Source organism: Halichondria panicea, chromosome 4, assembly GCF_963675165.1.
Source record: "Halichondria panicea chromosome 4, odHalPani1.1, whole genome shotgun sequence".
In the NCBI taxonomy this organism is placed as follows: Eukaryota; Metazoa; Porifera; class Demospongiae; order Suberitida; family Halichondriidae; genus Halichondria; species Halichondria panicea.
Genome location: NC_087380.1, coordinates 5,282,097 through 5,307,900, shown reverse-complemented (window position 1 = coordinate 5,307,900; position 25,804 = coordinate 5,282,097). Strand labels below are relative to the sequence as shown.

The following is a 25,804-nucleotide window of genomic DNA, read 5'->3' as shown; positions in this document are numbered from 1 at the left end:
TAATAATCATTATAAGCATGTATCCTACAATGTACGTTCCTGTAGTAAAATTTATGTTATCAAATTGGCCCCTGCAGAATCAGCTATAGGCTATATTATGTATGAGACATCTGAGACATCTATGTACCTCCATGTGCCCTTGTACATAATTTAATATGCGTATTATGCATGTTCAAATTCGATTCAGTATGTACCTACAAATTCAATGTTGGGCATTAATTAATTATTTTGATTGCGTTCCAACACGAGAAATCAACAAGCCCCTATATAGCTCATGATCATGCATGCACCCACGTTACTTTACAAAACGCCTCGATCCCCCTAATTACAGGTAGTAATAATTATTAATCATAATCATAGATTGCATTGATATAAAAATTATAACTGGCAAGTAAATAATACACCTGTCTAATAATTCTCACCATAAGTAATAATCAGGAGTGCTTGCATAATCGATAATTATGTGACATGAAAAACTAGTTCACAAGTCATTGAACAAGTCCCTAGGGGGTGGGGCATTGGATCTGGACACATGCCCCGCCCCTCGCTCCACCCTCACACTACTTGCCACTCGAGCCGATCTCTGCAACTCCTCCGAGCTCGAGTTGCTAGGCAACAATTCGACAGAGTCCTCATGTTTCCCTGCACGGTTCTTGGTTGCTTTGTACTTTGCGACTAACCCTTCTTTGCCCTTTCTGGCTGCACTCTTTGCTCTAGTGAGGAATCGTCCTAGTTTTGAATCATCGTCATCTTTGTCTATGCTCTCCCTTCTTCTCTGAGGAGCTCTCTCACTGTCTCTGGTCTCTCTGAGCAGGTCAACAGGCAACTGGTCACGGGACTGTGTGTGTGGGAGAGGGGTGGGGGGGTGGGGGAGTGAAAAAGTTAACAACAAAATGTACAATACCAAAACCTTCTAACCTAACACAGTGACTTACACATGTACACATGCCAAATTTCAGTGATTTCAGGCCACATTCAAGTACCTGTACACGTAATGGGGGACTGTTTGCCTGCTCAGGCAATACCAGGAACACACATTAGGGTACCAAACCAAAATAATGTACTGTATACAGTGAATCTGGCCTACCTGCTTGTACATGTATTATTATTATACACAACCACACACACCATTTTCTTCCCAAAGTCCCTGAGATGCCTCTGTCTGATCCTCCGCTCTCTCTTCATGAGTGTCTTGCCCTCTTCTATATAATCCATAGAAAAGTCATCTTCCCCAATAAACTTTTGGTAGCCTAGCAGTGAGGCTAGCCGGCTGCCCAAACTGAGCAGAGTGGCTATGCACACCAGGAGGATGGCTATTGGGTAATAGATGTAGAAGTAGTTGGTGAGCCAGGGGATAAGGTCTGTGTTGCCCGTGGCCTGAGTGTGTGTGTGTGTGTGTGTGTGTGTGTGTGTGTGTGTGTGTGTGTGTGTGTGTGTGTGTATAGACTAGTGGAGTGTAGTGTAGTGTAGTGTACAATGTGTGATTATTCGTAATGAACGATTGACAATGAAAAAGTACAGGTATTATGTATCGCCACTACTAATTTAGAGAGCAGGACACCCAAACTAAAGCGAAGGTCACTTTGTGCCTAGTGAGATACTCAGAGTACACCACATGTACCGCACAAAGTATATAATACAAAACAGTAAACGTACATGTATACGTACCAAAGTACATGTATATAAATGAAACACTATAGTCTAAGATGATTTACCAAGGCGAAAGCGGTCTCAGGTCGAGGGTATTGAGGGTCAGGATGTGCCACCAGGTCCACCACTGCTATCATGTAGAGGTAGTTGAGACAGATGGGCAGGGCAAGTCGACTCAGCAGACTGCAGACATTACACGCAAGCATAATCAGAAGCATAATTATGAAACAGACGTCAAGTTGATGTAACCATAGATTGAAGAGAGAGGGATAGGAAACGGAGTGGTGCACGTGATGATTTTACATTGAATCTGCAGTGGAGCCTCGAAAATTATCCGCGCTACGCCCTATGAACGAGGCTATTAAGCACACTTTTGCCGGGTAACTCCCAAAGCTGTGTTTCCTCGAGACATAATCTCTTTCAGCAACTTAAAACACGCCTAGTCCATGAGCCACGTGTAGTACTTGCTAATGACTGACCACACCCAGTAAAAAGAGACTTTCCAATAAAGTTATATGTTCCCAAGGCTGCTTTAGAGCTATTGGAACATGTAACGTGTAAGCGTGCTGGTTATGACTACTACAATAGGTATAGACCTTGAAATATAAGTGAGTTTCACGGACTAAGCACAGTTACTTGTAGTTTATTATGCACTGAGTGTAGAAATAGATATTGTTGTGATGGCCTCGATTAAACCGCACCGTAGCGCGGATGTTACTCGAGATACAAACCGTTTCCTATCCCTCTAACTCTTCAATCTATGATGTAACAAAGTATCCAGACATTCAATTCTTAATGTCTCAAGAAATCTCGTAAGTGTGTATGCAATGGTTCTACATGTACGTGCATCAACACTAAACTACCGTATAGCGGGTAAATTTTCGGGGGACAAAATATTCGTGGTTCAGCAATATTGAGACATTTCGTGGGTAATATTTTCGTGGTTGGAGCTTGCACTTGCAGGTAAAGGTAGGCAAGGTCGCTTCATTCGTGGGTAAAATATTCTTGGTCAGACTTCCAACCACAAAAACCACGAATATTTTGCCCCACGAAAATTACACGCTATACGGTAGCTAAATTAAGCTACATGTGTAATGAGTTCAAAACCTGTGCTACAGTACAATGCGCACCGCTTCTTTCATGCATATCGTACAAACAGCGCACAATTCTTTGTTAAGGACATTGTACAAGGGCGGCTATTATTAGGAGCACTCACACTGCGCTGAAGAGGAGTGAGTATTCATCAGTGGCATGATTGGGCGCCAGGTAGTAGAGATTGAATATGCGTATCTTGAACACAGTGTAGTAAGAGCATATACTCATGTAGGCCACAACACAGATGGAGAGCACTTCCACTGAGATGTAGTTACCAACCTCATGCAACTTGTGGGCTATCACGGCAAATATGGAGAGGGAGGGTTGCACCTGCACACGAAGGGAGGGGGGTGGGGCTGTCAGTTATGAGTTAGGGTTAGAGTTGAGTATGTGAATAAACTAATAAGGGTGGCTGTAAGGTTCTGTGTGTGGTTATTAACATAATTATTACAATATATGCACGTACATGTACAGTGACACCTGTTTGTATAATGGTCACCCTTGGACAGGCGATGTAATGAAGAGGTTGCCTGCTAACACAGGTTAAAACACATGCTATGAATGAATGCCTTAGGGTGTATTAACCGGACAGTATTATACATGTACATGTACAATGTAGACAGGGTGACCACAATGGACACTTTTCCCCTATTAAACAGTACATAACGTGGATCTAATCTTTATATGGGACATGTAAAACTTCAAGACAACCTATATTCTCTAGCAAGGGCAGCAGTGATACCTGCTGAATGCTGAAGGTGACCTCCGACCAGATTATCATGATAGAGAGCAGAGCCAGGAAGATAGCGGCCACTCGGTAACTCCACGGCCGGAACCATAACTTCCAGTACCACTCTGCATTAAGGGGTGAGAGTGGCAGTACATAGAGCAAGGTGGGCAAAAGTATACTCAAATACCCAGGCTAGGAGATCGAGCTGCTATACTATTCAGTACAGTAATTTTAAAATGTGGTAGACTGAATATTTCGATCAAAACAGGAAGATTGACTGACTACCAAGTGAACAATACTGAGCGAGATAGTAACAGTAGGCCGTTAGCAACGGGTTAGTACATAATTATATGCGCATATACTTATAGGTACGTAAATGGGAATGGTGTGGTGTTACCTGCTGTTGCAAGAGGAGTGGTGTACCAGGACTCCGTTTTCTTCCTCAAGGAGGACTCAAATATCCTGCAGTACGTACAATGTATGTGCATAACACATGTGCATTCAAGCTAAAGGGAACCAGGGTGTCATACAGGAGGGGGGGAAGGGAGTATCCCCCCCTTTCAATTATGACTGAGTGTCCATAGCTGGGTATTGAGATAACAGTTGACCTTTTTTTAGCAACATTTTCTGGTTACTTTTCTCATTTCCCCTCTCTACTTCAAAATCCTGTATAACACCCTGGGTACATATACATGTAGTTGAGAACCGTTCGGTGATGGCGAATTGAATTAAGTTACTCTGGTGTTTTAAACACATGCATACATGATTCGTATTGAAAGCACATTGTTGTATAATAAACAAGTGGGTGTGGACAAACAGAAAGAATAGACGAAACAGTTGCGTTCACCCAAAACAACCAAAACAGCTGAACAAGAGACTTACAATGTGCAACACAATTTAAGCCTAAAGATCATGCCTGTCGAGAGCCAGTACATACATGTATAATTGAGACTAACCGTGGTTTCTTAGTGGCGTTGAGCTCCACGTCCTCCAACTGCAAGGTTTGGTCAGTCAAGGCCAGCCAGTGACTGCAGGGAACAAACAATACATACTAGTTAACAGTAACAACACTATAAAGCAACGCGGAAAACAATTCTGAATGTTTTGCTCTAGGCTACATGTATGTCATAACTATGTGATCAATTAATGTACACTCTACGGCCCTGGCTATAATTAAAGACATCAGGCTAGCGGCCCTATACACGCTTGAGTGGTCAATACATAATTATGCATGACCCTTAACACACAATCACTGCCAACTATTGTAGTTTGCTATTAAACATTGCACTGATACTTAAAAATACGTGCTGCTCACATCTTGGTGCTGTTGAAGTATCTGACAGCCTTCATGCTTTGCTTGAGCAGAGACTCCAGAGAGCGCTTAGTGAGAGGGTCCTCTCCACTCCTGAAATAACATTGACGACACATTAAAAAATTTTACTAAATGTACACGTTTATTAATGCCCTACGTGTGACCACTTAGTAGATGACTTTGTGTATGTATACATGTAGAAACAAACACATATCTATAGAACAGGTAGAGTGGAGTGCCTTTCACAAGGCATGGGTTTTATGTAATAATAACAGGTACAAGATGCTAGATACATGTAATGCAGTACGTTTACAATCTTGTGTGTGTGTGTACCTGAAGTCCTCGTAATCGTCGTGGCCCTTGCTAAACTCTCCTTGCATCTCTTTAGGGAACTTCTTGATGATGACGTTGATGTACTTACGAAACGGGTCATTATAGTGAACACTACGGGCTACCTGAGTCACACGCTACAGAGAAGGAAGAGAAAGCGTATTGAAGATAATCTTACTAATAATACATGTGCATTCATTGTACACAAATTGTAGCATCCTACTATGTGTTTACAGTACATGTTGCATGTAACATACTGTAGAATCAAGCTACCTACACCGTTGCTGACTGCAACCCTTAATATCCGTCACACTTTAAACATTAAATTTTATGCACTACATGTACACAGGCATCTATTCCTGACCACTATCATTCTATTGCATTCTACTGCCTGAGCTCTCCAACACAGTACCATCACATATCCGCTCGCCACAGCCCCAGCCCCACCCCCACACACATAGCACACACAGCACACACCTCAATTACTTCCTTGAATTTTTCCTCCCTCTCTGACATGTCGATGTAAAGCTTGGAGGCACTGAAGTAGCAGTGGTTGAGGGAGTAGGTCCTCCTCGACGTATTCCACAGGGACCTGTGTTAGTACATGTATGTGTCAGAGTGTCTGCTCTCAGAGTATTGATGACAAGCTGTACTTTTAAATGTCTGACTGGAATATGTCTGACAGGAATATCAGAATGGCACTGACCTGGGTACCTCCACTAGTCCGTATCCTAGCAATACGGTGAGGATGATCAGCCCCCAGGTGTTGGACGCAGTGGCCAGCAGGGAAGGGAGATTCTCTCTGAAGGGGGTATGTAGTGCTTACATGTACATGCATGTACTGTATTAAAGCAGTGCGGTATACGAATTCTCAGCGGTTTTTTTAATACCAGCACACAGACTTCGAACACACTATTAGTAGAACAGATCCCTGAGATGTACAGCAAATAGCAAACATAGAAGCGCCATAGTCATACTTTGAACCTATTGTAGGCAGTACAGTACGGGTCATTTATTCGTTACACAAGCACTCAATGAGCAGTATGTATGTACATGTAGCACACAGACTGGCTTACAAAGCAACAATCTTCTCGACGACAACCAGGTAGATGAAGAGTATGACAAATATGACGAGAAAGGTGGCGTAAAAGATAGCATTCTCGATCAGTGCTCTCACTATCTTCTTCCAGAAGCTGAAGTAGCTGGCCAGCACGTAGGACTGCTCCAGAGGCAGCACTATCCTGTTGGGTGTAGGTATGTGTATTATTGACATGGCAAGTGGATGGAGGTGCGCAATGAACATGCAAATAGTTGAATATTGTAATTATGAATAATATTCACACCATTGTACCAGACAATTAACTCACTGTTGAATCCTCTATCACTATAAACGGACCTTAATATCCCTGAAATGTATACATGCACATGGTGGAGGTCTCACCATGAAAGTATGAAGAAAAGCCAATAGATGATGTACCAGATAACCTCCAAGGGTAAGGGGCACACAAATGAATATGGCTGAAAACAACAGTCAACACAGCGTTGCCTAAACATTGTGAAGTTTTGGTCAGTACTAGCTGGGCATACGAGGCTTGAACATGTTAAGACGCCTTTAGTTTCATTGTCCGTCAGTTGTATGCAAGTGTTTTGAGCAGGTGGTTCAGGTGAGCTAGCTTGTTGATGGCTTAGGCACAACTCATAGAAACCCTGTGTACGTGTAAACAAGGTACATAAATCACCTCAAAGGCAGCTCTGGGAACATAATTATACAAAGATGTGAAGGGCAAGCAGATACTTACTGATGATACGTCGACAGGAAGAAGGAAGATGATGACAAAGCTCATGAACCAAATGATCAGAGTACACACTGTAACAAACGGATTTTGCCTCTTGATGTCTCCATACTGGTACAACAGGTAGACAGCTAGTACCAGAGCTAGTAAAAACTCGATAATGATGATAATTGGGGCAGTGAAACGTGTTACGTCTTCTTCACTCATTTTTGTGGTCTTGTTCACTTTAATATAGAACTACGATACTTTGAACTGTGACCTTCGAACTTTGACTTATGGACCCTTGATTACAACATGAACACAAAAATTAGTGATGATGACACAAGGTCACAAGTTAGTAGGAGAATGGAAAAAATGATGAGAGGTAGAGCTTTCAGTAGGATAAAAAATGTGTTCAGAAGAGGAAGGAAGAGGTCTTCATCAGAAAGTGGTTGCAATGACATGATAGAGGCAAGTTGTAGATCGAGTATATCTACAATCACTATGAGATCGACTAATTGTACACTAGCTGTGTAATCTATTGTACTTATGTTTGTGTGTTTACTACTACACCGATGCTAGACACAGTGTGTACAGTGAAACATGTTCATGTTAACCTGCATATATTATATGCAGGGTTATGGCAAGGCGAGTGTTTCCCATGCCACTGTGGTCATCTTCCTAGAGTTCTTTTCCTGGGGCCTCCTCACTTCACCCACTATACAGGTTAGTCACACTGTGAGGCTGACTGGTATGAAGGCACCTCACGTTGAACAAGTGATTCACTTCCTAGCGCACACTATTTACAGTTCATAGAATTCCTTTTAAAATGATGTAGCAAAATTTAGGCATCAATGACAAATTGTTCCTTTGTATCAGTATAATGGTATGAAAAAATGGTGTTTTAAAAAAATGAGCCTACATGCAGTGTAAATGAATTCATGCAATGTACAGTGAAGAACGTACAGTACCTGAAGAAAACACTGCTAGCTATGTGTTGTCGTTCATGTGACATGTTATAGAGTGTATCCATTTTGTATGCTGTCACAGAGCACATTCTGAGGTCTCCACTTAGTTTAATAGCCATTCCTCCTGTGCAGGCTCTCAAGACGGCTTTTCCCACTGGCACTTTCCTCATGAATGGCATCGTACAGGGAGTCAAGGTAGGCCAGTCATGTACTCGTACTTGTACAAATAATGCTCTGATCATTGCCAAACCACATCAAGTGGTTGGTATTGGATTATGACTAGAAATGAAATTGTATGGTTAATTTACAGAACTTCCCCTAACACCCTACATACTTAGTCCTATGTTGAGTTGTGTCTTCTCTTATGTAGGGCATTCTGTCGTTCTTATCTGCCCCCTTACTTGGGGCTTTGTCCGATGCCTGGGGGAGGAAGTATTTCCTGCTCCTCTCAGTGCTCTTCACTTGTGCACCCATCCCCATACTGCTCTATAGTGCCACGTGAGTCACTGGATAGTCTAGTGAGAGTATGTACGTGTACAGAGCACGGGCATATGCTCATTTACAAATGCAATAAGACCACCTTGCCAAGTGTGTCATAATTGCAGTAGATGTGAGTATTCTAACGAGAAAGATTGCTGTATACTAATTATTCTACCATACTTAATACGTATGCTCAGTTAGGGAATGAAAATACGTTATTAAGTACGGTAAATTAGGAGATCAATAGAATGTCCTTTGTAACACCCCCCTCCCCACAGGGCCTACTTTATTAGTGTGGCGATATCGGGAGTGTTTTCTGTCACTTTCTCCATTGTGTTTGCCTACGTGGCAGATTGCACAAGTGAGGATGAGAGGACATACTCCTATGGACTGGTGAGCACTAACTATATACACTATAAATGGAAGGCTTACCTATCGTAGAGTGGACCTTTATCATAAGAAATAAACCGTATTCTAATTCAAAACTTACCCCATCCATCCACACACCGTCACGCACAGGTGTCTGCCACCTTTGCTGCTAGTCTGGTCATCAGTCCGGCATTGGGTACGTACATCCTGAATGCCAGCCCACTGCATGGGGAGACACAAGTCATTCTACTAGCTACCATGGTAGCACTGTTCAACGTCATGTTCATTTGGTTTATGGTGCCCGAGAGCCTCAAAGAGAGAAAAAGCAACTGGGGAGAGATCAACTGGGACCAAGTGGACCCCTTTGCTGTGAGTATACAGTGAACCTTCCAAGTACATGTAGAGGGGGCTGAGGGGCCCGGGGCAATAATTGTCATTATTTTGTTGAAAGGTTTCCTTTGCTTATATAGGAAAGTGAATTAGTGACAGAAAACTTATATACATGTACATGTACATGTAGGCCCCTTTAAGTTACAAGGTGTTAACACTCGCTTCTTAGGGAGAGTTTTGAAGAGCGTCTACATTTGTACAGTATAGTAGTATAAAGAATGTACATGTATGCGTGCGTACCTACTGTACACTACATGTATGCAAAGTGTTCATAACCCACTGTGTTTCCACAGTCCCTGCGTAAGGCTGGTAAAGACATTCGTCTCCTGCGGCTCTCCATCATGGTCTTTCTTTCCTACCTCCCTGAGGCTGGCCAATACTCATGTTTCTTCCTCTACCTTCAAAAGGTCAGCTATACACTAGGCAATTGTAGTAGATTATTGTAGTGAAGTAGATACCGTGAAGCATTGTAGAATTGTTCCTTAAAATCTGTTCAGGCACAATTATAGGGGTTGTTTCCCCAGCCTTGAAGTAAAAATTCACATACATTTAGTATCGTCATTGGTGTACAGTCCAGTCTTACAATGTACATGCATGCATTCATAATTTGTACCAGGAGTGTACTCCTGTTTGTACGTACTGTACATATACATGTATAAAAAGTGTATTTCAAACTTGTATTCGAATCGCAACAGCTCTCCAGAATTTACAGTTCAATATGAACAGCCTATACAGTAGGTGAAGTGTACGGCTCCGTACCATACTGTACATGTAGGCAGAGCTTTTGTAATCTAACCTTTCTCCAGGTGGTTGGATTCTCACTGAACCAAGTGGCGCTGTTCATAGCCGTTCTTTGTGTGACCTCAGTAGGTGCTCAGACTCTGGGCCTGACTTGGCTCATGACCTTCTTTGGCTATAAGTATACCATCATCATAGGGCTGGTTTTCCAGGCAGTGCAGCTGTTCATATATGGAGTGTGGACCTCAAAATGGTACTTACATGTACATGTACTGTATGGTGTTTGTTGCCTGTGTGCAGCCCAAGGTTGAACTAAGTGATGCATGTTCCTCATGGTTTCCCACTATGAAAATAGTTATGCTAATTTAATATCAATGTTTTAGTAGGCTAGGCTGTACCTGACTACCGTATAGCGGGTAATCTTGTCTATTTGGTGAATCAAGGTGGTCGCCAAATTAAAAAAATTTCCATAGCATAGTCAAATAAATAATCGCCATTAATAGTTCGCCAAATAGTAGGCTTGCAAAATTTACCCGCTATACGGTACATCTTCAACCACGTGTAAGCTACATTGAAATTACTGTACACATGATCATTACCCCTAACCCCCCTCACACACACTAGGCTGATGTGGTTTGCTGGCATATTTGCAGCCATATCTTCCATCATTTACCCTGCCATCAGCGCTTTGGTCAGCAAGAATGCCTCGTCAGAACAACAGGGGGTGGCCCTCGGCATACTCACCGGAATGAGAGGGTTGTGTAATGGGCTGGGTCCAGCTATATTTGGGTTCCTGTTCTGGGTGTTCCACGTTAATCTTGGGGAAGCTGTTGGTGTCGGTAAGAGTGCTGTGGGTTTGAGTCCTGGACACAGCAGTACTGCAAATATTTCTGTGGCACCTATAATAGAGGTATTATACACATTAATTAAATTACTGTAGTCATCGTTGAAGCACTACATGTACACTGTGTATAATGTTGGTACATACAATAAATTTTCAACCCTAATTTTCATAGAGTTCAAAGTCACTACTACTATACATCGGCATGTAACGTCTCATTAGGTCATTCTCATCAGCATGGGTGCTATGAGGGATATAGGCTTTCATCCACCCCAAATGAGATTGTGTGTCTCTTGTAAGTATTATGACTGTTCTCTATGTCCCACACAAACAGAATGAGCTCTTCAAGGGTGTCCCATTCTTGTTTGGAGTGTTTCCTGTGTTCCTGGCCATCATGGTAGCGTGTTGTATCAAGGAAACTGAGCCAATCAAAATCAACCACTCTCGGAGAAATTCCAACGCACCCTCCTCCTCGACTAGTACAGCAATGACATTACCTCTTATAGAACATGACAATTCACATGACACATTGCATCGATCACCAGCTGACACTGACGCCCCAGTTTTTGTGGAGCTCACTAGACAATCCTTGTTATAGCAGATACTTATTTTGTTTAACCTTTCAAATTCATACTTCAGTGGATTTTATCGCATGTTTCATCAAGTACATGTAGCTGTATGCACGTACATGTATATGCATGACGGTCCTTTATTATAAATTTTAATAGGCATAATTATTATGAAATTCGTATTGTGTGGGTGGTGCAAAGTAAATTGAACAAAAATTTAATTAGCTTCAAGTATTAAGTATACGCAACATAAAGCATTCAGCCATTCCACACATCATTGTCTTGCTGTTAACAGCCAGTCCATCCCTTGTTCAAGCCCACTGGTAGCCTCTAAATTCAGCCTCCTCACTTGCCATGGGACGCTCAGTCTGGTCAACTGTAGACTCTCGGCCCAGCAAAGGGGGGGTGGGCTGACCTCTAACTCCTTCATTGAGCAGGCTAGAATGAGTGCAGGTGTTCCATGAGGACAGTAGCCAATCATTCCACCCAATAGACTAGCATCGTCACAGCAGGGGGCCTCTGTGGAATCAACTACTAAAACCAATCCATCAGCTTGTTGACACAGCTCCTGTACACCTGGTGTCAGTTCTTCTCTTGACGCTGTGAGTAGCTTGTTGACAGTTGAGGAAGTTCGTTCAGCCTTTGGGGCTCTGTAGAGGGTCACAAGGTTGAGGGGACGGTCCCTATGCTGCACACACACACCACTGCCAATGCCTGCACAGTACAAATAGTAGAACGATTAGAAGAAAGATTTAGTAGAACCGTCACTCACCATCTTTGCCAGGGGACATGCCAATGGGTTTATATGGTGACTGTTCCTCCCATAGCAGAGTGCGAATGAATGGAAGAGTCTCTAGTCCTGAGCCGACAACTAGCAATTTTGGCACATGACCTTGTAGTCTTCGAACAAGACCCCGTAGTCGTGTGGTGAGAGGGTGAGTGAATGATCGCTGAGGAATGCACTCACGGCGACTATAGCAAGCCTCATATCTGCAATAAGTACATGAAAATAAGTAAGTACATGAATCAAGGAAGTAGTAATAAAGTCAATAGCTATACTCACATTTCTTTTGGGGAAAGCTCTGAGCCGGCTGAGGTGTACACAGGGGGATAGGAGAGGTGTCCCAACACAGACCATGAGAGAGAGTCTCTTGCCAGTAGACGCGACCACAGGAGAGAATCACATGATGACTGACTCAGTCTAGAAGACGTCACAGCCAATTGACACAGTGAACGAGCATCAAGGTAGGAGAAAATGTGTAACTGAACAATAATCTGTCGGACAGAGAGTTCAATAACAGGTAAAGTTGGTGATGAAGGCACTTACTGGAAGGTCAGAAAGTGTAATGGTGTTTGATTGCTTCAGAGAGGCAGTTCCTGCTCTCAAAGAGGAGCCACACAACTCAGCAGCCTGATGGAGACGACTGGTGACCTCTTTACAAGTATCGCTGAAAGGGCTATCCTGTTCGTAGAAACAATGAAAGTGGTTCAAATGAAGCATCTTGATCTCTAATATTTTTCATACAGTGCTATAAAGTACTAGCATGCAGCAAGCTTCACCTTTTAATCAGGAATACAGTCTAGTCACAGTTGCTGATTTGCACATGTAAAAGTTGATGATGTGGCAGTGGGGGTGGGGGAATCCCTATTGGGCAACAATAAATCCTCATTACCTGGGACTCCGCCCAACTAAAATGAGCAGAATGGCTGATCATATACATTTAATAGATCAGTTAACTCTTCAATCTATGGGCTGATCGACCAGCAAGCAAAATTGATATCGAATGGAGGAGGCAAGAGGGCTAGGGAGGCCGGAGCCGGAGGAGCCCGCTCCAAAGAAAGGTTTGCCCAAGAACAGCTAGTTGTAAAGGAAAGATTACACCATAAAACAATTGCACATTGTGTAAAAAGCATCAAAGCTGCTATTATAAATGTCCATAATCACAAAAGTCAGGCCATCATGTTGTAGGAATAACAAGTGACCCCACGATTTGTAGCGCGGAAATCACCTACACGTCTTTGGTCATGGCCTATTAATTTTGATCGGATTTTACGATAATGTTGTGGCATGGTTTGAGCATTATCTATGCTTTTGAGTCAAGGTCCAGCACTACTTTTACTGTTTAACTCGCACTACTCTTCTATTCAAGCATTCAGATTCTTTACTGGCGTTACATGATTTATGGTAAAGGAGATAAACAGAGATTATGACGCTGCTATATAGACAGTTCGATATGCCCCCAAATAACTGATCCTACCAACACCGTCAAGTTGCAACAACTGAAGGAGAAGTAGTTTGGACCTCATTCAAATGCCAATTATTAACCAACATAATTATACCAACACATCTTGTTTGTGTTATTCGGGGTGTTTATCGTAAACGTTCTAATTATAGAACCAGTAATTATTTTTATAGAAACAATGTACAAAAAAATGGTTTTATATGGTAGTATAATTATGGGCGTTATAAAAGAGGGTGTCCTAACAGAGGTTGGTTCTATTGGAACCCTTACGGTACTTTCCCTCATTTTTCTCGGAAGCTGTACCATAGCTTTAAATTATATCACTACTTGCTATATTAAAATTAATGATGAAAATATCCATAATAATTATCTTCACACAGGCAAACAGTGGTGTCATCGAACATTTAGGTTTAATGATTAATTACACAAAGCAAACAATTATGTGTACTGTAAATAATGCGCTAACTGTTCATTGCTGTAAATTTTCTTGTTCTTTTTGTCTCCATGCTGTATCCATGTATTTGGTGATCTCCGAGTTCCTACGAGGATTATTTAGACGAGTGTCGTTTCTTAAGGGGTTAATCTGTGGACAGAAGCACGAATCAAAACCGGGTGGAATCATGCAGAAATACTAGGTATGACATCATCACATCTTCTCACCAGTGGTTTTGTGTCCCATCCAATTTCCTGTGCCTCCGTTTGAGGAAAGTCAAATTTCCTCTGGGGGATATCCTGTGCACGTCTGTACACTTGAAGGTATTGCTCTACAAGGAGACAATAAATTGGTAATAATAATGTATCGTCAAGGGCGTATAAAAGAAGAGAGGGCATGTAACATCAGTACACGTAGCTAGCAGAGTTTAAACGTGGGCGGAGGAATGTGTGCATTTGCATAAAGTGCTAAAATAGAAATTTCATTTCATGCACAGTCATCCGCCCACGTTTGAACTCTGCTCATATTATAGGAGTTGCTATTCTTTTATACGCCCTTGGTATCGTCAAGGACGTATCCACTTACGATCTTCTGTGCCTTCAGCAGAATCATATTGAGAATTTGGCTTTCCAGCGAGCACGTAATCTGTCAGTAGCACAGTGCAGTTGACTGCCAGATCAAAATACAATGGTGGACTTACCCTTTTTGTATGGATTTACTCCGTAACTGGTGTAAAGTTTTTGTTCTCGTTGCTCCTTGTGAATGGTCTCCCTGAAGATAGCATTCTGGTGTACTACATTTACTTGCTCTTTCTCCTGTTTAGTCGCCATTGAGGTCGAGGATATGTAAGAACTTTTACTGTGACTTTTAACTTTTCAATTTTATGTTGTTATGACTACCTAGCAGGTAAAATTAGAATAGTTTTGTAATAGCCGCCCTGCAACGAGGTGGCACAAGACCGATTTTTCACTAAAATAACACGACCATTACTAATTACAGTGTTAGCTACATTGTATCATTCATCTTCTCACTGCAGCTAGCTAGCTCCAGCAAAGTACATTGTAGCATACTGTGAGATCTTAGCTTGACAGCATGGGGTCGAAGAGATCATTATTTTAGCTGACATACGCCAATTGTATTTTTTACAACATTGTGTTAATCTTGCATGAAAACAACAAGCAAACTCTCATGCACATTCAATGACAAAACGAATCTCATAAGATTCTCATAATCGTATGATGTGCTAATAGCGACTGGAGAGAGTACAGCAATTAATCCTGTATCACAACCGGTCCAGTAACTGCACATCGTCAACGATAGCGTGCAATTACCTCTTAAGTAATTGCATGCCGTGTTGTTTTTGAATAACAGCCGTGGCAATGTTAATAAAAACTGCCAAGAACTTCATCATACACGATTAGCCCACACTATTATACTAATAGTGTTGTCAGCGTTTAAGTTTCATTTTTTGCCTCCTTGACTTCCCCAGTCTACCCTTCTTTCCGTTCTTGCCCGGAGCTGCAGCAGCTCCCGCCCTCCCTCTGGGACCTCCAGTGACTCCTCCCTTTATTCCTCGACCCGTTCGACTATGTCGACCAGCGCTGAATGTGGACATGTCTGCACTCGAATCAGCTGTATTGCTCTTCAATCGTCGCTTCTTGCCACCAAAGCCATATGTCTTGTCCTACACAGATAACCAGACATTGAACTTGACATTTCTAAACTACAAAAATTATGTTATAGGACTGCGTCCTCGGGGAATACATAGAACTGCCCTCGGCTTGCTCAAACAGAATGAATTTTTAACAACAAACTATGTGCTGAAATGAAATAGACTCAAGTTTACATACTTAAGGTAATTGCTGAGCACCTACCTTAGCACGAGGCAACTAATACTGCATCGTATCTCAGAAAACCTTTGTATGTATGTATGTCACGCTCAGAAATGTCACGCTTCAGGAATGCGGAATTGGGTGTGGCTACATTCGGCTACATTCGGTTAATCTTTATTACCTCCTAACTGATCTACTATTGGCATAATAATATCTAAGTTAGCTATATAGGCCGGCTGTATAGCCATAGATCCTGTAGCTATATAAGAGTCTTACGTACATGACCAACAACGACCACTACTACTCATGGAAAGAGAAATCAGAGACTGGTTCTAACCAATAATGTTGATATTTTTATAGATCTATACGCATCCATAAATCTTTTTCTCTATACTCTAGAGAGCTAGCAAGTTTACTTTTCTTCTTTCTCCTAAAATAGTACTTAAATAATTATACGTGTGCGTATACCTAGTATAATTTATTTACAGGTATTTCACTGTTTAGCACATTTTGCTCGTGCTCAAGTTGTGATCTGCAAGTACACACTTTTATGATTTTACATGTACACTTATTAGCAGAAATAGTAAAAAAATATGTTATTATAACTTACTCTCATTTGTCTTTTCTTCGATTTCTCCCAGTCTCCAGATTTCCTGTCCCCTCTGTTCTCGCGATGAGCAGCCACTGGGAAGTCATCCTCATCATCTTTGTTTGCTAAGAAAGATGGCTTCTCCCCTTTGCCTTTCTTGTACCGCTTAATTGAGTCCAGGGACGCCTTTTTCTCTTCTCTACGTTTTTGTAAAACTTCATGTTGGACCTGTAAAAGTGATAAAATTAATAGTTAGCTTCCACCTTTTAATTTTAACGTGACAATAATTATTATACAACCTTTACTGGGCTGAAAGTTAGATCCGAGCATATCGATGAAGCATAGTGTGATACACATAGCAACTACACTGTACCTTCTTTCCGAACTTCTTTTGTTCACGGAGTTTCCTTAGCTTATCTTTTTTCTCCAAAATCTTTTGTCTAGTCAACAGATTTTGTCGTACCTACAACAGTGCAGTAAAATGAGTAAATTCAAATAATAATAATCAAGAAAAGAATTATGTTAGTGTGCGAACACTCAGTCACTAGAGGTCATATAAGAGGCAGAGTTTCATCTATGATTAAAAGTTTTGGGGGAAGGTTTGGCAAATGGTTGGCCACTCCCACAGATCTAGTTACATATTGCACATAATAGTGTGATGATGTCATTATTCTACAACATTTGGGGGAAGGGGGAAGGTTCACCCCTGCCCCCCCCCCACTCCCACTAGATGAAACCCTGAGAGGGTATAAATTATACATATTATGTCATAATTTGGTAAGAGGACGCGAGTGTCAGCATGGACATTTTCCATAATTATGCCTCGGTGCGCATGCGCAAGCGAGGTATACGGTAGTGTGTTTGTGCGTCTGTGTAGACTGCTACAGCTGCTGAAGGATGAATCAAGTGCAAGTAAGCATTTCTATAGGCTTCTAGTCATGTTTACTTGGATTTCAATTCGTGGATTTGCAAAATAATGCTTCGTTCTCGAGTTATGCCTAGTTTTGCTTAGTAATACTTGGAATGCCATTGCAGCCTTTTCAGAAGAGCACGTAGCCAAACTTGTTTACCGAGTGTTACTACTCTACTTAGTAGTTAGCTCTGCACTAGAATGCTAGCTATTGGTAGCTGCAAGAGTGAGGAAGAGAGCTGCAAGGCTCTGCTGATGGCAGCCATTAATTTTAGACTTAAACTTTTGGCATCGATCGTTTTTAACAACAATCATGGTCGATCATTACCCACTCCTTGAGTGAGTTTGCATGCAGCAAAATAATTATTGCCAAAATTTTCATCAGTATAAAAGCAGACTTAGCTATTAGTAGCTTTGGCATCTCCACCGAGGCATCAGCACCTGCGGTGCTTTCATTGAAACTGAATGCTTTATTGATGTGTTAGTTATTTATCATCTTCCTGCTTTACCCGAGAAGAACGACTGCTTATAATGACGAGTGATGAAGATTATATACAGCTATAAACACTATAGAAGCACCCTTTTTTGGTGTTGGCAATTTGCCTTGTGAGTCTAGGTTTCACATCTAATCAGTGATCACACAGAGGCATATTTGTTTCCATGCACACTGCACTACTGATTCTGCTGCTGCGGCCCTTGTTCAGTGCATGTCTGACCCACCACTGAAGCAATGTCGTTCTCAAAACATTACAAAAGCCAAAATTTAAGTGTCCCCAGAGTTTTATAACCATTTAATTTCTGCTAGGCTTCCACCCTTAATCAGTTCACATACAGAATGAAACATGCTAATATGCTATACAACCACACTTCAAGCCGAGTGCTTTTAGACACAAAGAAACAATTTTGGAGAGAAGGTTCCGATATTATTATGACAAAGGAAGGAGAGGACCAAAACATTGCACTGACTACCTAGCCTCTACACAGGCTCTCCTTTTTCTGTTCTCTTTATCACAATCGTTCAATAAGATAAAATACTGTATTAATCGTTCAATGAGATAAAATACGGTATTAATTGGAGGAATAAGAAAGAAATAGACGTAGAGTTAGGAAAAAGGAGAGCCTGTATCGGGAAGTCGCGTGAGGGTAGAAGGGTGAAAATGAGCGTGGGCATGCTGAGCTAGAGATGTTGGACTGCCCACGCAGAGATCTACGACTAATAAAACTTTGCCTGCAGCAAGCTGGACATGGACTTGGAACTGGAAGTTTGCAAGCACTATAGCTAGCTATACCTTAGGCTTAGCTAGATGATCTACTAGTTGTGTTCAGATTCTATCAGACTATCATCTTTTCTTGTGTCTTTCTACATGCTATTATATAGTCTACTGATAGTATAGATCAAGAATAACTTAGTCATCATTATCATATAGCAGGTAGCTACTGCCACCAGAGCTGGCCACGCTGGTTCTCAGATCTGACTTGCAGCACAGCTTGGTGGTTGTCTCAGTACAGTCTTATTAACTCTGAATGTGTGGGAGAATATCTTACGTCACGATTGTGGGCTACATATCGCCCACGTTCATAAAAATCCTTGTGGATCACGCGATTTCCCAAACCAGGCCTTACTTTTTCTTAACTGTGCGCCCATTTCTTTCTTTGCTGCCTTACTATGTCTTTCTTATGATTTATGGATAAACAGTGACAACAGCAAGAAAAAGTAAGGCCTGGGATCGAGGCTACTGACTACCATTGTACAATATCAACTACATTAAAGCAAGTACAAGAACTCACCTTCCTCATGTGGTCATCAGTCTTGAGCATCTCTGCAAAGTAGTCGTCTGGTCTCTTGGTGGGCACTCCAAACTCCTCCAGCTTCTTTAGACCCACCTCAACAGAAGAGAGAGCCTGTTGATAGCTAGGAGATGATATGACAGCGATGAGAAGAGCGATAATATTATTACGAACACTGCTTATCTTTTGTAGAGAAAAAGCAGAAGCAAAATAGAATTTGGAAATTGACTATGCAACACTAAATCTCATAACTGATTAGGTACAATGCATACGACTAAGTGTTCAATGACGAGAAATGACTTACAAGTGCATTTCCCTCTTAAAGTCATCCTCTGGGTCGACTACATCCTTCTCTTCAATGGAGGTGGGCAGGGCAGTAGCCACGACGTCCATTTGTTCCAGCCAATCACATTCCTTCTCACGGAGGACATCCAATCCTGCCCTCAGACCAGCCTGAGATTAGGGAAAGTGGACATTTACATAACGCTTCAAATTTAGTAGTAGCATGGGATGGACAAGTCCCCAACGAACGCACAAAGCCGCCACTGCATAGGAACTTACCACGTTATTTGTGAATGTTTTGGGTGGTAGTGCCCTCTGTATCAACCCTGAATGTAAGTTTCCCCTGGCAAATTCTTCCTGAAGCTGCAGAGTGGTAATCGTATGAAACAGGAATTAATTACGAATTAAAAACCCGGTACACGGTATCACAAAACTAATCGGCTGAGATTAGCCAATACCGTGTGTTATACAAGAAAGTTAGGCCAATTTTAAGGCTCCGAAAATCTTAATTATTATGCCTTGGTGCGCATGCGCAAGCGAGGTATACAATAGTGTGTCTGTACCTGTGTAGTCAAAAATGTTTATCATTAGTGATATCTGTGTGTATTAGCAATTAATTTTATTTTATGTAGCCTTGACACATTCACTGAGCATCAGCACCTGCGGTGCTTTCATTTCCTCATTAAACGTAGCTATGTACAGGAATGCGATACATACAGTATGATAGCCACTCGCATAAACATTAAATGTCTTGCATATAATTATTAAATAGCACAGGAAGGTGAGAGCAAATATCAAAAGCAAATGTCGAAAGCATGTTTTGCGCTCTAAGTTAGTTTGTCAGCGCAACGCTCAACCCTGTATGGATGCGAAGGGTTGGGAATCAAGGTTTTGATCAACTCCAGGAACTGCAGCGTGTTGAAGTTAAGTGTGAAGTGTGAAGTCAAACAATAGTAAGCAGTCAGTATGAGCCAACAACACACGCAAAATCAACTTACGTCCACTTTAATCCTCATAATTAAACCCTAACACAAAACCTATGTACATTCCCAATCCTTTGCAGTATACTAGGCTAATAGTCCGAGAGTAAAATCAAGTAGAGCTGGGAATAGGTATATAGACTCTTGCAGCATTTCTGTGCGCTCTATAGCAGAATTTGGACAATAAAATGCGAATCCTATGTCATGTGATTTTTAACCCAATGAAATGCGAATACTGTGGAATTTGGTGGATAGAACCAATATGCAAGTATTGTTACATCTACTCGTTCTTTCAACGTCACAGTACAAGTCTCTAATAAATTCACATTCCAAGAGCACCCCACATGCTAGCGTTATAGCAGCAATGAGTCATCAGTCAACTCAAGGCAAATAATAATTATGTGGTGACAACCAACTTGATTATTCTACTTCCTTCATACCTCTTCATCACTAGTCAGGTCTTCTGATGAGTAGTCCTCTTCCATCGACATCTCTAGCTCTTTAAATATTGTTTGCCACGTGGAGTGTTCAACATTATAGCTTTTGAATTCAACGACCTCAATAATAAAAGATGCCTATGTTGCGTGGGTGGCGTGGCAACCGTTATCAATACATCACGTGACTAATAAAAACAGAAGTGGCAGAGTTGATGGCTGCCTGAGATATTTACTTTTTGCAGACCACAAGAGACTGAGATCGATCTAGACTTCACCGTAGACAAAGATATTGCCATGGACTTAATGAAGCTCTTTCGGTCCTCAGTAAGTGTGTAAAGGCTTTGTGACTTGTCTAGACTAGCCAAAGCTGAACCAATTATTTATATGTCTTTCTTTTAAAAATTACTTCAATTAGGGGTATGAGGTTCTCTCTAGATATATATGTATGGGATGATCACATCATACATTGTTTTGTGGTGCAAAAACTACTGCGTACCAGTATCCGTAAACTCAACACGATCATTTACTAATAGAGCTAGCTAAAAACCAAAATCCGTCAGGCACATGTTGAATGAGTGTATGTATTACTCTCCTTGTTGCAGGTATATCATGACAAGCCTGGTCGAGAGAGCAGTGTGACCACTTCCCCCAGTGCTAGTCCTCGTAAAGTCACGTCTCCTTCCTCTAGTCCACGACTCTCCCTCAAGACGCAACAGTCTCCTTACGGCAAATCTCCACGTTCGCCCAGAGATGTGCACTATGACAGGTGAGGCCTGCTCAGTTACACAGTGTTTAGTTTGAGTTTCTGAACACTTTCCATAAAATTACAAGGTCAGGATTATTCAGTGACTTTATTTAGTCAACGCTGGGCTGGTAAATTGTCGAACACCATGTTTCCCTACATGTACAATTCATTTTCCCATGTCTAGACTATTGCTGTTAGTACTACTGTCTACTACTTCTTTAGTGGGATAACTACATGTATATAGCACTCACACTTGTGCGTACAGTCTTTCTTTCTTGTGACCTTTTTGCGTTGGTTTTGCAGATTCATTCCTAATAGAAGATCCACAAGTCTGGCTAAGAGATGTTTGTTTATGAATGACTTATCACCAAGCAAAGATAAGTAAGTTAATCCAAATCAATCCAAATTAATTACACACTCTTGCATGTTGTTGGTCTCACACTAGGAATGACGCAAGTATTGAGCCTGTGAAGAACGAAACACTGACGTTTCAATGTGCGCTCCAGAATGAACTGTTGGGAAAAACAATTACGGAAGTACCGGTATGAATCTTATCTACCTTAGCCAGCACTGTCCTCTGTACTATGCCCTCTGTACTAGTCTGCTTGTATGTGAATAAACTATACAATGTCTACACCCTTTGATGTACGTATACACAATGTATCTTTGTGTCGGCCACTTTGGATGTCATTCCCCGACTGAATGTACATGTCTAATGCACAATGCTGCTATACATGCATCTACGTGGTGCTAACAGAGTAATAGCCCATGCCCATTCCATTCAGGACCCCCACTCAACTGACGACCCACTCAGTCCTATTGTGACTCCCTCCCCTAAAGAAAACACTCTAAAATTCTCATTGTCTCCTAAGAAAATGAACCAACTTTCTAAATACACAGTCTCACCTGTTTCTAAAAGCACGTAAGTTGAATGTAGGGTTTCCATTACAGTGTTTATGCTCCTGGCTTCATTAACGCAATGTATGTCTGACCCTAGCACCAACTACATGTACATGTACATGTATGTACGTACATTATTGTCTTGTTTAACTGTGTGGTTTTCCCTTCACAGATCAAAGTTATTAGTATCTCCACAAAGAGTCACTCGCAAAATAGCCAAGACACCATTCAAAGTCCTCGATGCCCCAGAGCTCCAAGACGACTTTTACCTAAACCTGTTGGACTGGTCCTCACAGAATACAATGTGTGTGGGGTTGGGCACGTCTGTCTACCTGTGGAGTGCTTGCACCTGTCAAGTCTCAAAGCTGTGTGACCTCCAGGATGATGGAGATGTGGTCACCTCTGTCTCCTGGTCTGACAGAGTGAGCTTAATTGACATCTTGGGTTGACACATAAATATAAGTACTAATGCTTATACTAGGGATTGTTCAACCTAAATCCTGTGTAAATGTATATAAATGTACTGCACATTGGACCATAAATTTAGCTGTTTTGTATGAGCGTTCATTTTGACTTCAGTGCTTGAATAATTACCCTTCCCCAGAGTCAACATTTGGCAGTGGGCACTGTGAATGGCCTGGTGCAGATCTGGGATGCAGCTGCTGAGAAGAAAGTGGCCACTTTACACGGACACTCAGCACGAGTGGGTAAGTGTCCTGCTTGCACAGTATGTAATGTGTAGGCTTATTGTATATTGTTGTGTCCACTCTTGAATTGTATGGCCTCCAATCTACGATGTATCACTGCCATGTATGCCTGGTACTTTAGGTACAGTTTACTATCCAGTCACTCCATGTGTTCCTAGACTTGCTCACGCTGCTATTTTGTCTTGCTGCACCTCTTTACATACATGTATTTCATCTCTGTAGGCTCTTTGTCATGGAGTACGGACATGCTGTGTTCTGGAAGCAGAGATCACATGATTCTGGGCTGGGACCATCGAGAGGCATCTCGTCCAATCAAACGCTACCAAGGTCACACGCAGGAGGTGTGTGGACTTAGATGGTCACCTGACGGTCAGCTCTTAGCCTCAGGTGGCAATGACAACAAGGTGAGACCAATGCTGTTTTCAAAATATGAAACCTGCATGGGTTGATGGGTTGCTCTGGGGGATTTGTTGTTTCTCTTCTCAGGCAATACCTGCATTGTACAATGGCCTCACTACTACACGTACAGTAGGTAGGGGTTGTGAGTGGTATCATGTACTAATGGCATTGTGCTTGAACAACTAGCCCAGAGACTGTACAATGAATAATGTCATTCATGCTCTGGTGCATGGAACAATTGTACTAACCTCACTTGGCTGAGTTATTGGGTTTCTCTTTGTGTTTGCATTGGTTGTGGTTACGTCCTCATCAGTCCTCACTCCTCACCCTCTTATCTCACATTGTTAGCATTGCTTTGTGGTTTACTGTGGTCTGGAGGGGGTACATGTATAGTAGCGTGCAATATGTGATCGCAATGTAGCTGTGAAAACTATAATGATGTTTGTGAAACCCTGTCATCAAGTGACTTTAATGATGCAAATATTCGTGTTGAGCAATTCTTATGTCTTTTTTCCCCATACAGTTGTTTGTGTGGAACCGTTCATCGTGTACACCCTACCAACGATACTCTGAACACTGCGCAGCTGTAAAAGCCATCTCCTGGTCTCCACACCAACACGGACTACTGGCGTCAGGAGGGGGGACAGCAGACCGGACAATTCGCTTTTGGAACACTCTCACTGGGACACAGATTCAGTCAGTGGACACTGGTTCGCAGGTCAGTAACATGTACAGTATACATATTATTGCTCATCAGTATCAAGGTGTGCAGCACTTATCTCTTACATGGCCCTGTAACTAATGTGTGCATGGATCTCCATGTCTACTAGCTGAGTGACAGTTTTAGTGTGATACACACTGGTGTTCTAGTTTGCCCGAGGCGGGTAGGGCCTCGGTTATAGTAGTCTGTCTGTGTGTCCGTGTGTGTGTCTGTTGCTCAGTTTGGCTTCCCTGGTGATTTAGCCATCACAATTTGTACGTAGGGAAACTTTTAGCATTAAAACTAAGGCTTAAAATTTGGCAGATTTTGCAAAGAAGTATTTGTTTCGCAGAAAAAGGCGAGCTAAACCTACGAAGCTTTTTGCGTAAACATAAACCAATAATTAGGTGCGGCTATTATTCGAAACATAAGCCAATAATTACTGTGGAAAAGAGTCGATACAATAGAAAGCTAGAATTGTGTCTGAATCAGTTGTCTGACTCTGAGATCCTACTCCAGGAGCTATACTTCTCTGCATGAGACTCCAGGCTTCTTTGCTGTGATCCTAGTCCACTGTGCATATAAAACCTTGTTCTCAAATGTTTCAGCATGCCTCCAGTCTGGTTTATCTCCTGAGTTGCTGTACTAGACAGTTTAATAAGTCATACATGATATTCATCACTACATGCACTGCATTATAATCATAACTCTTCTGGTTTCTTTATAATCATTTCACGTCACCAGCCAAGGGTTTTGCACTTTAGTGCTATAGTAATTGTGTAGGTATACTGGTGCTAACTGCTTCTGTCCCCTACAGGTATGCAACCTGGCATGGTCCAAGAGCACTAATGAGTTAGTGAGCACACATGGCTACTCTCAAAACCAAATTATTGTATGGAGGTACCCGGCTCTGTCTCAAGTGGCCAAGCTAACAGGGCATGCCCAAAGGGTCCTTTATCTAGTGAGTGTGTGAATGTGGATAGCACTTGTAGGCTATACCATCCTTACCCAATGTTCTCCCAAACTATTGCTGTTGTTTGGCTTCAATTGTTGCATGTCAAATAAATCTCTTAACTGTGCTCCTTATCATTTTGTGTGTGCCATTTCCACTTAGGCAATGTCACCTGATGGTCAGACAGTGGTCACAGGGGCTGGTGACGAAACACTGAGGTTCTGGAATGTTTTCTACAAATCAAAGTCTCGAAAGGAGCCAGAGTCACGTCTAAGTATGCATCCCTTTATTCGGTGACTGCATCTTATGCAAGACTCTGTCCAATTGTTTTTCATGATCGTGTGATTGTTTGTAATTCGTATGATTTTTGTTTCAGTCATTCAGTTACCTGAGCTTACCTCTGAACACTTTTTGAGTTTTGAGTTGTTTTCATTCATTTTTTTTGATTTGTTCTTTCAATCATCATTGTATCGTTGAGTTTGTCACGATACTATTCGATCATTCTGATTCTCGAACTTTTGATGCACGTTATTTTATGACCCTTCATAATGAATTGCACTACCGGCTGTATATAGCTGTACGTCCTTAATTATTTTATCGATTACATTACAGTGTATTAATACACCGTAACTTATATAAAACAATAAATTATAATTATAGGTG

The 25,804-nt window shown here is 41.7% G+C and overlaps 6 protein-coding genes and 1 long non-coding RNA gene across 7 annotated transcripts; 3 read left to right on the top strand and 4 right to left on the bottom strand.

Moving 5' to 3' along the window:
- Positions 1 to 335: 335 nt before the first annotated feature.
- LOC135334484 (G-protein coupled receptor-associated protein LMBRD2-like) lies at positions 336 to 7,146 on the bottom strand. Its single transcript, XM_064529682.1, has 14 exons — positions 6,917 to 7,146; positions 6,559 to 6,824; positions 6,194 to 6,358; positions 5,824 to 5,919; positions 5,595 to 5,709; positions 5,121 to 5,254; positions 4,791 to 4,880; positions 4,432 to 4,503; positions 3,873 to 3,937; positions 3,488 to 3,600; positions 2,867 to 3,075; positions 1,716 to 1,833; positions 1,129 to 1,377; positions 336 to 838 (listed from the first exon to the last, which is right to left on the bottom strand). The coding sequence occupies exons 1-14, from the start codon at positions 7,115 to 7,117 to the stop codon at positions 482 to 484; spliced, it is 2,250 nt and encodes a 749-aa protein (XP_064385752.1). The 5' UTR covers positions 7,118 to 7,146; the 3' UTR covers positions 336 to 481.
- A 51-nt stretch (positions 7,147 to 7,197) lies between these two features.
- On the top strand, positions 7,198 to 11,323 carry LOC135334474 (hippocampus abundant transcript 1 protein-like). Its single transcript, XM_064529668.1, has 10 exons — positions 7,198 to 7,360; positions 7,526 to 7,615; positions 7,990 to 8,052; positions 8,228 to 8,355; positions 8,616 to 8,730; positions 8,857 to 9,075; positions 9,390 to 9,503; positions 9,903 to 10,087; positions 10,459 to 10,744; positions 11,010 to 11,323. The coding sequence occupies exons 1-10, from the start codon at positions 7,205 to 7,207 to the stop codon at positions 11,271 to 11,273; spliced, it is 1,620 nt and encodes a 539-aa protein (XP_064385738.1). The 5' UTR covers positions 7,198 to 7,204; the 3' UTR covers positions 11,274 to 11,323.
- A 71-nt stretch (positions 11,324 to 11,394) lies between these two features.
- On the bottom strand, positions 11,395 to 12,798 carry LOC135334476 (F-box only protein 4-like). The gene is made up of 4 exons (XM_064529670.1): positions 12,572 to 12,798; positions 12,308 to 12,519; positions 12,017 to 12,234; positions 11,395 to 11,958 (listed from the first exon to the last, which is right to left on the bottom strand). The coding sequence occupies exons 1-4, from the start codon at positions 12,743 to 12,745 to the stop codon at positions 11,519 to 11,521; spliced, it is 1,044 nt and encodes a 347-aa protein (XP_064385740.1). The 5' UTR covers positions 12,746 to 12,798; the 3' UTR covers positions 11,395 to 11,518.
- A 131-nt stretch (positions 12,799 to 12,929) lies between these two features.
- On the top strand, positions 12,930 to 14,022 carry LOC135334479 (uncharacterized). Its single transcript, XR_010394303.1, has 2 exons — positions 12,930 to 13,086; positions 13,868 to 14,022. It is a non-coding gene; the product is annotated as an uncharacterized LOC135334479 (long non-coding RNA).
- Positions 13,836 to 15,133, bottom strand: LOC135334478 (cilia- and flagella-associated protein 144-like). Its single transcript, XM_064529672.1, has 4 exons — positions 14,621 to 15,133; positions 14,506 to 14,565; positions 14,148 to 14,251; positions 13,836 to 14,070 (listed from the first exon to the last, which is right to left on the bottom strand). The coding sequence occupies exons 1-4, from the start codon at positions 14,748 to 14,750 to the stop codon at positions 13,957 to 13,959; spliced, it is 408 nt and encodes a 135-aa protein (XP_064385742.1). The 5' UTR covers positions 14,751 to 15,133; the 3' UTR covers positions 13,836 to 13,956.
- A 157-nt stretch (positions 15,134 to 15,290) lies between these two features.
- On the bottom strand, positions 15,291 to 20,881 carry LOC135334477 (probable rRNA-processing protein EBP2). The gene is made up of 7 exons (XM_064529671.1): positions 20,742 to 20,881; positions 19,601 to 19,684; positions 19,344 to 19,492; positions 19,040 to 19,163; positions 16,715 to 16,804; positions 16,363 to 16,569; positions 15,291 to 15,604 (listed from the first exon to the last, which is right to left on the bottom strand). Exons 1-7 carry the CDS (start codon positions 20,790 to 20,792, stop codon positions 15,368 to 15,370), a joined length of 942 nt encoding a protein of 313 aa, XP_064385741.1. The 5' UTR covers positions 20,793 to 20,881; the 3' UTR covers positions 15,291 to 15,367.
- Positions 20,882 to 20,904: 23 nt separating this feature from the next.
- LOC135334475 (fizzy-related protein homolog) lies at positions 20,905 to 25,680 on the top strand. The gene is made up of 11 exons (XM_064529669.1): positions 20,905 to 21,062; positions 21,341 to 21,504; positions 21,787 to 21,864; positions 21,929 to 22,025; positions 22,269 to 22,405; positions 22,556 to 22,805; positions 22,988 to 23,090; positions 23,313 to 23,494; positions 24,013 to 24,207; positions 25,007 to 25,150; positions 25,304 to 25,680. Exons 1-11 carry the CDS (start codon positions 21,033 to 21,035, stop codon positions 25,436 to 25,438), a joined length of 1,515 nt encoding a protein of 504 aa, XP_064385739.1. The 5' UTR covers positions 20,905 to 21,032; the 3' UTR covers positions 25,439 to 25,680.
- The last annotated feature ends 124 nt before the right edge of the window (positions 25,681 to 25,804 follow it).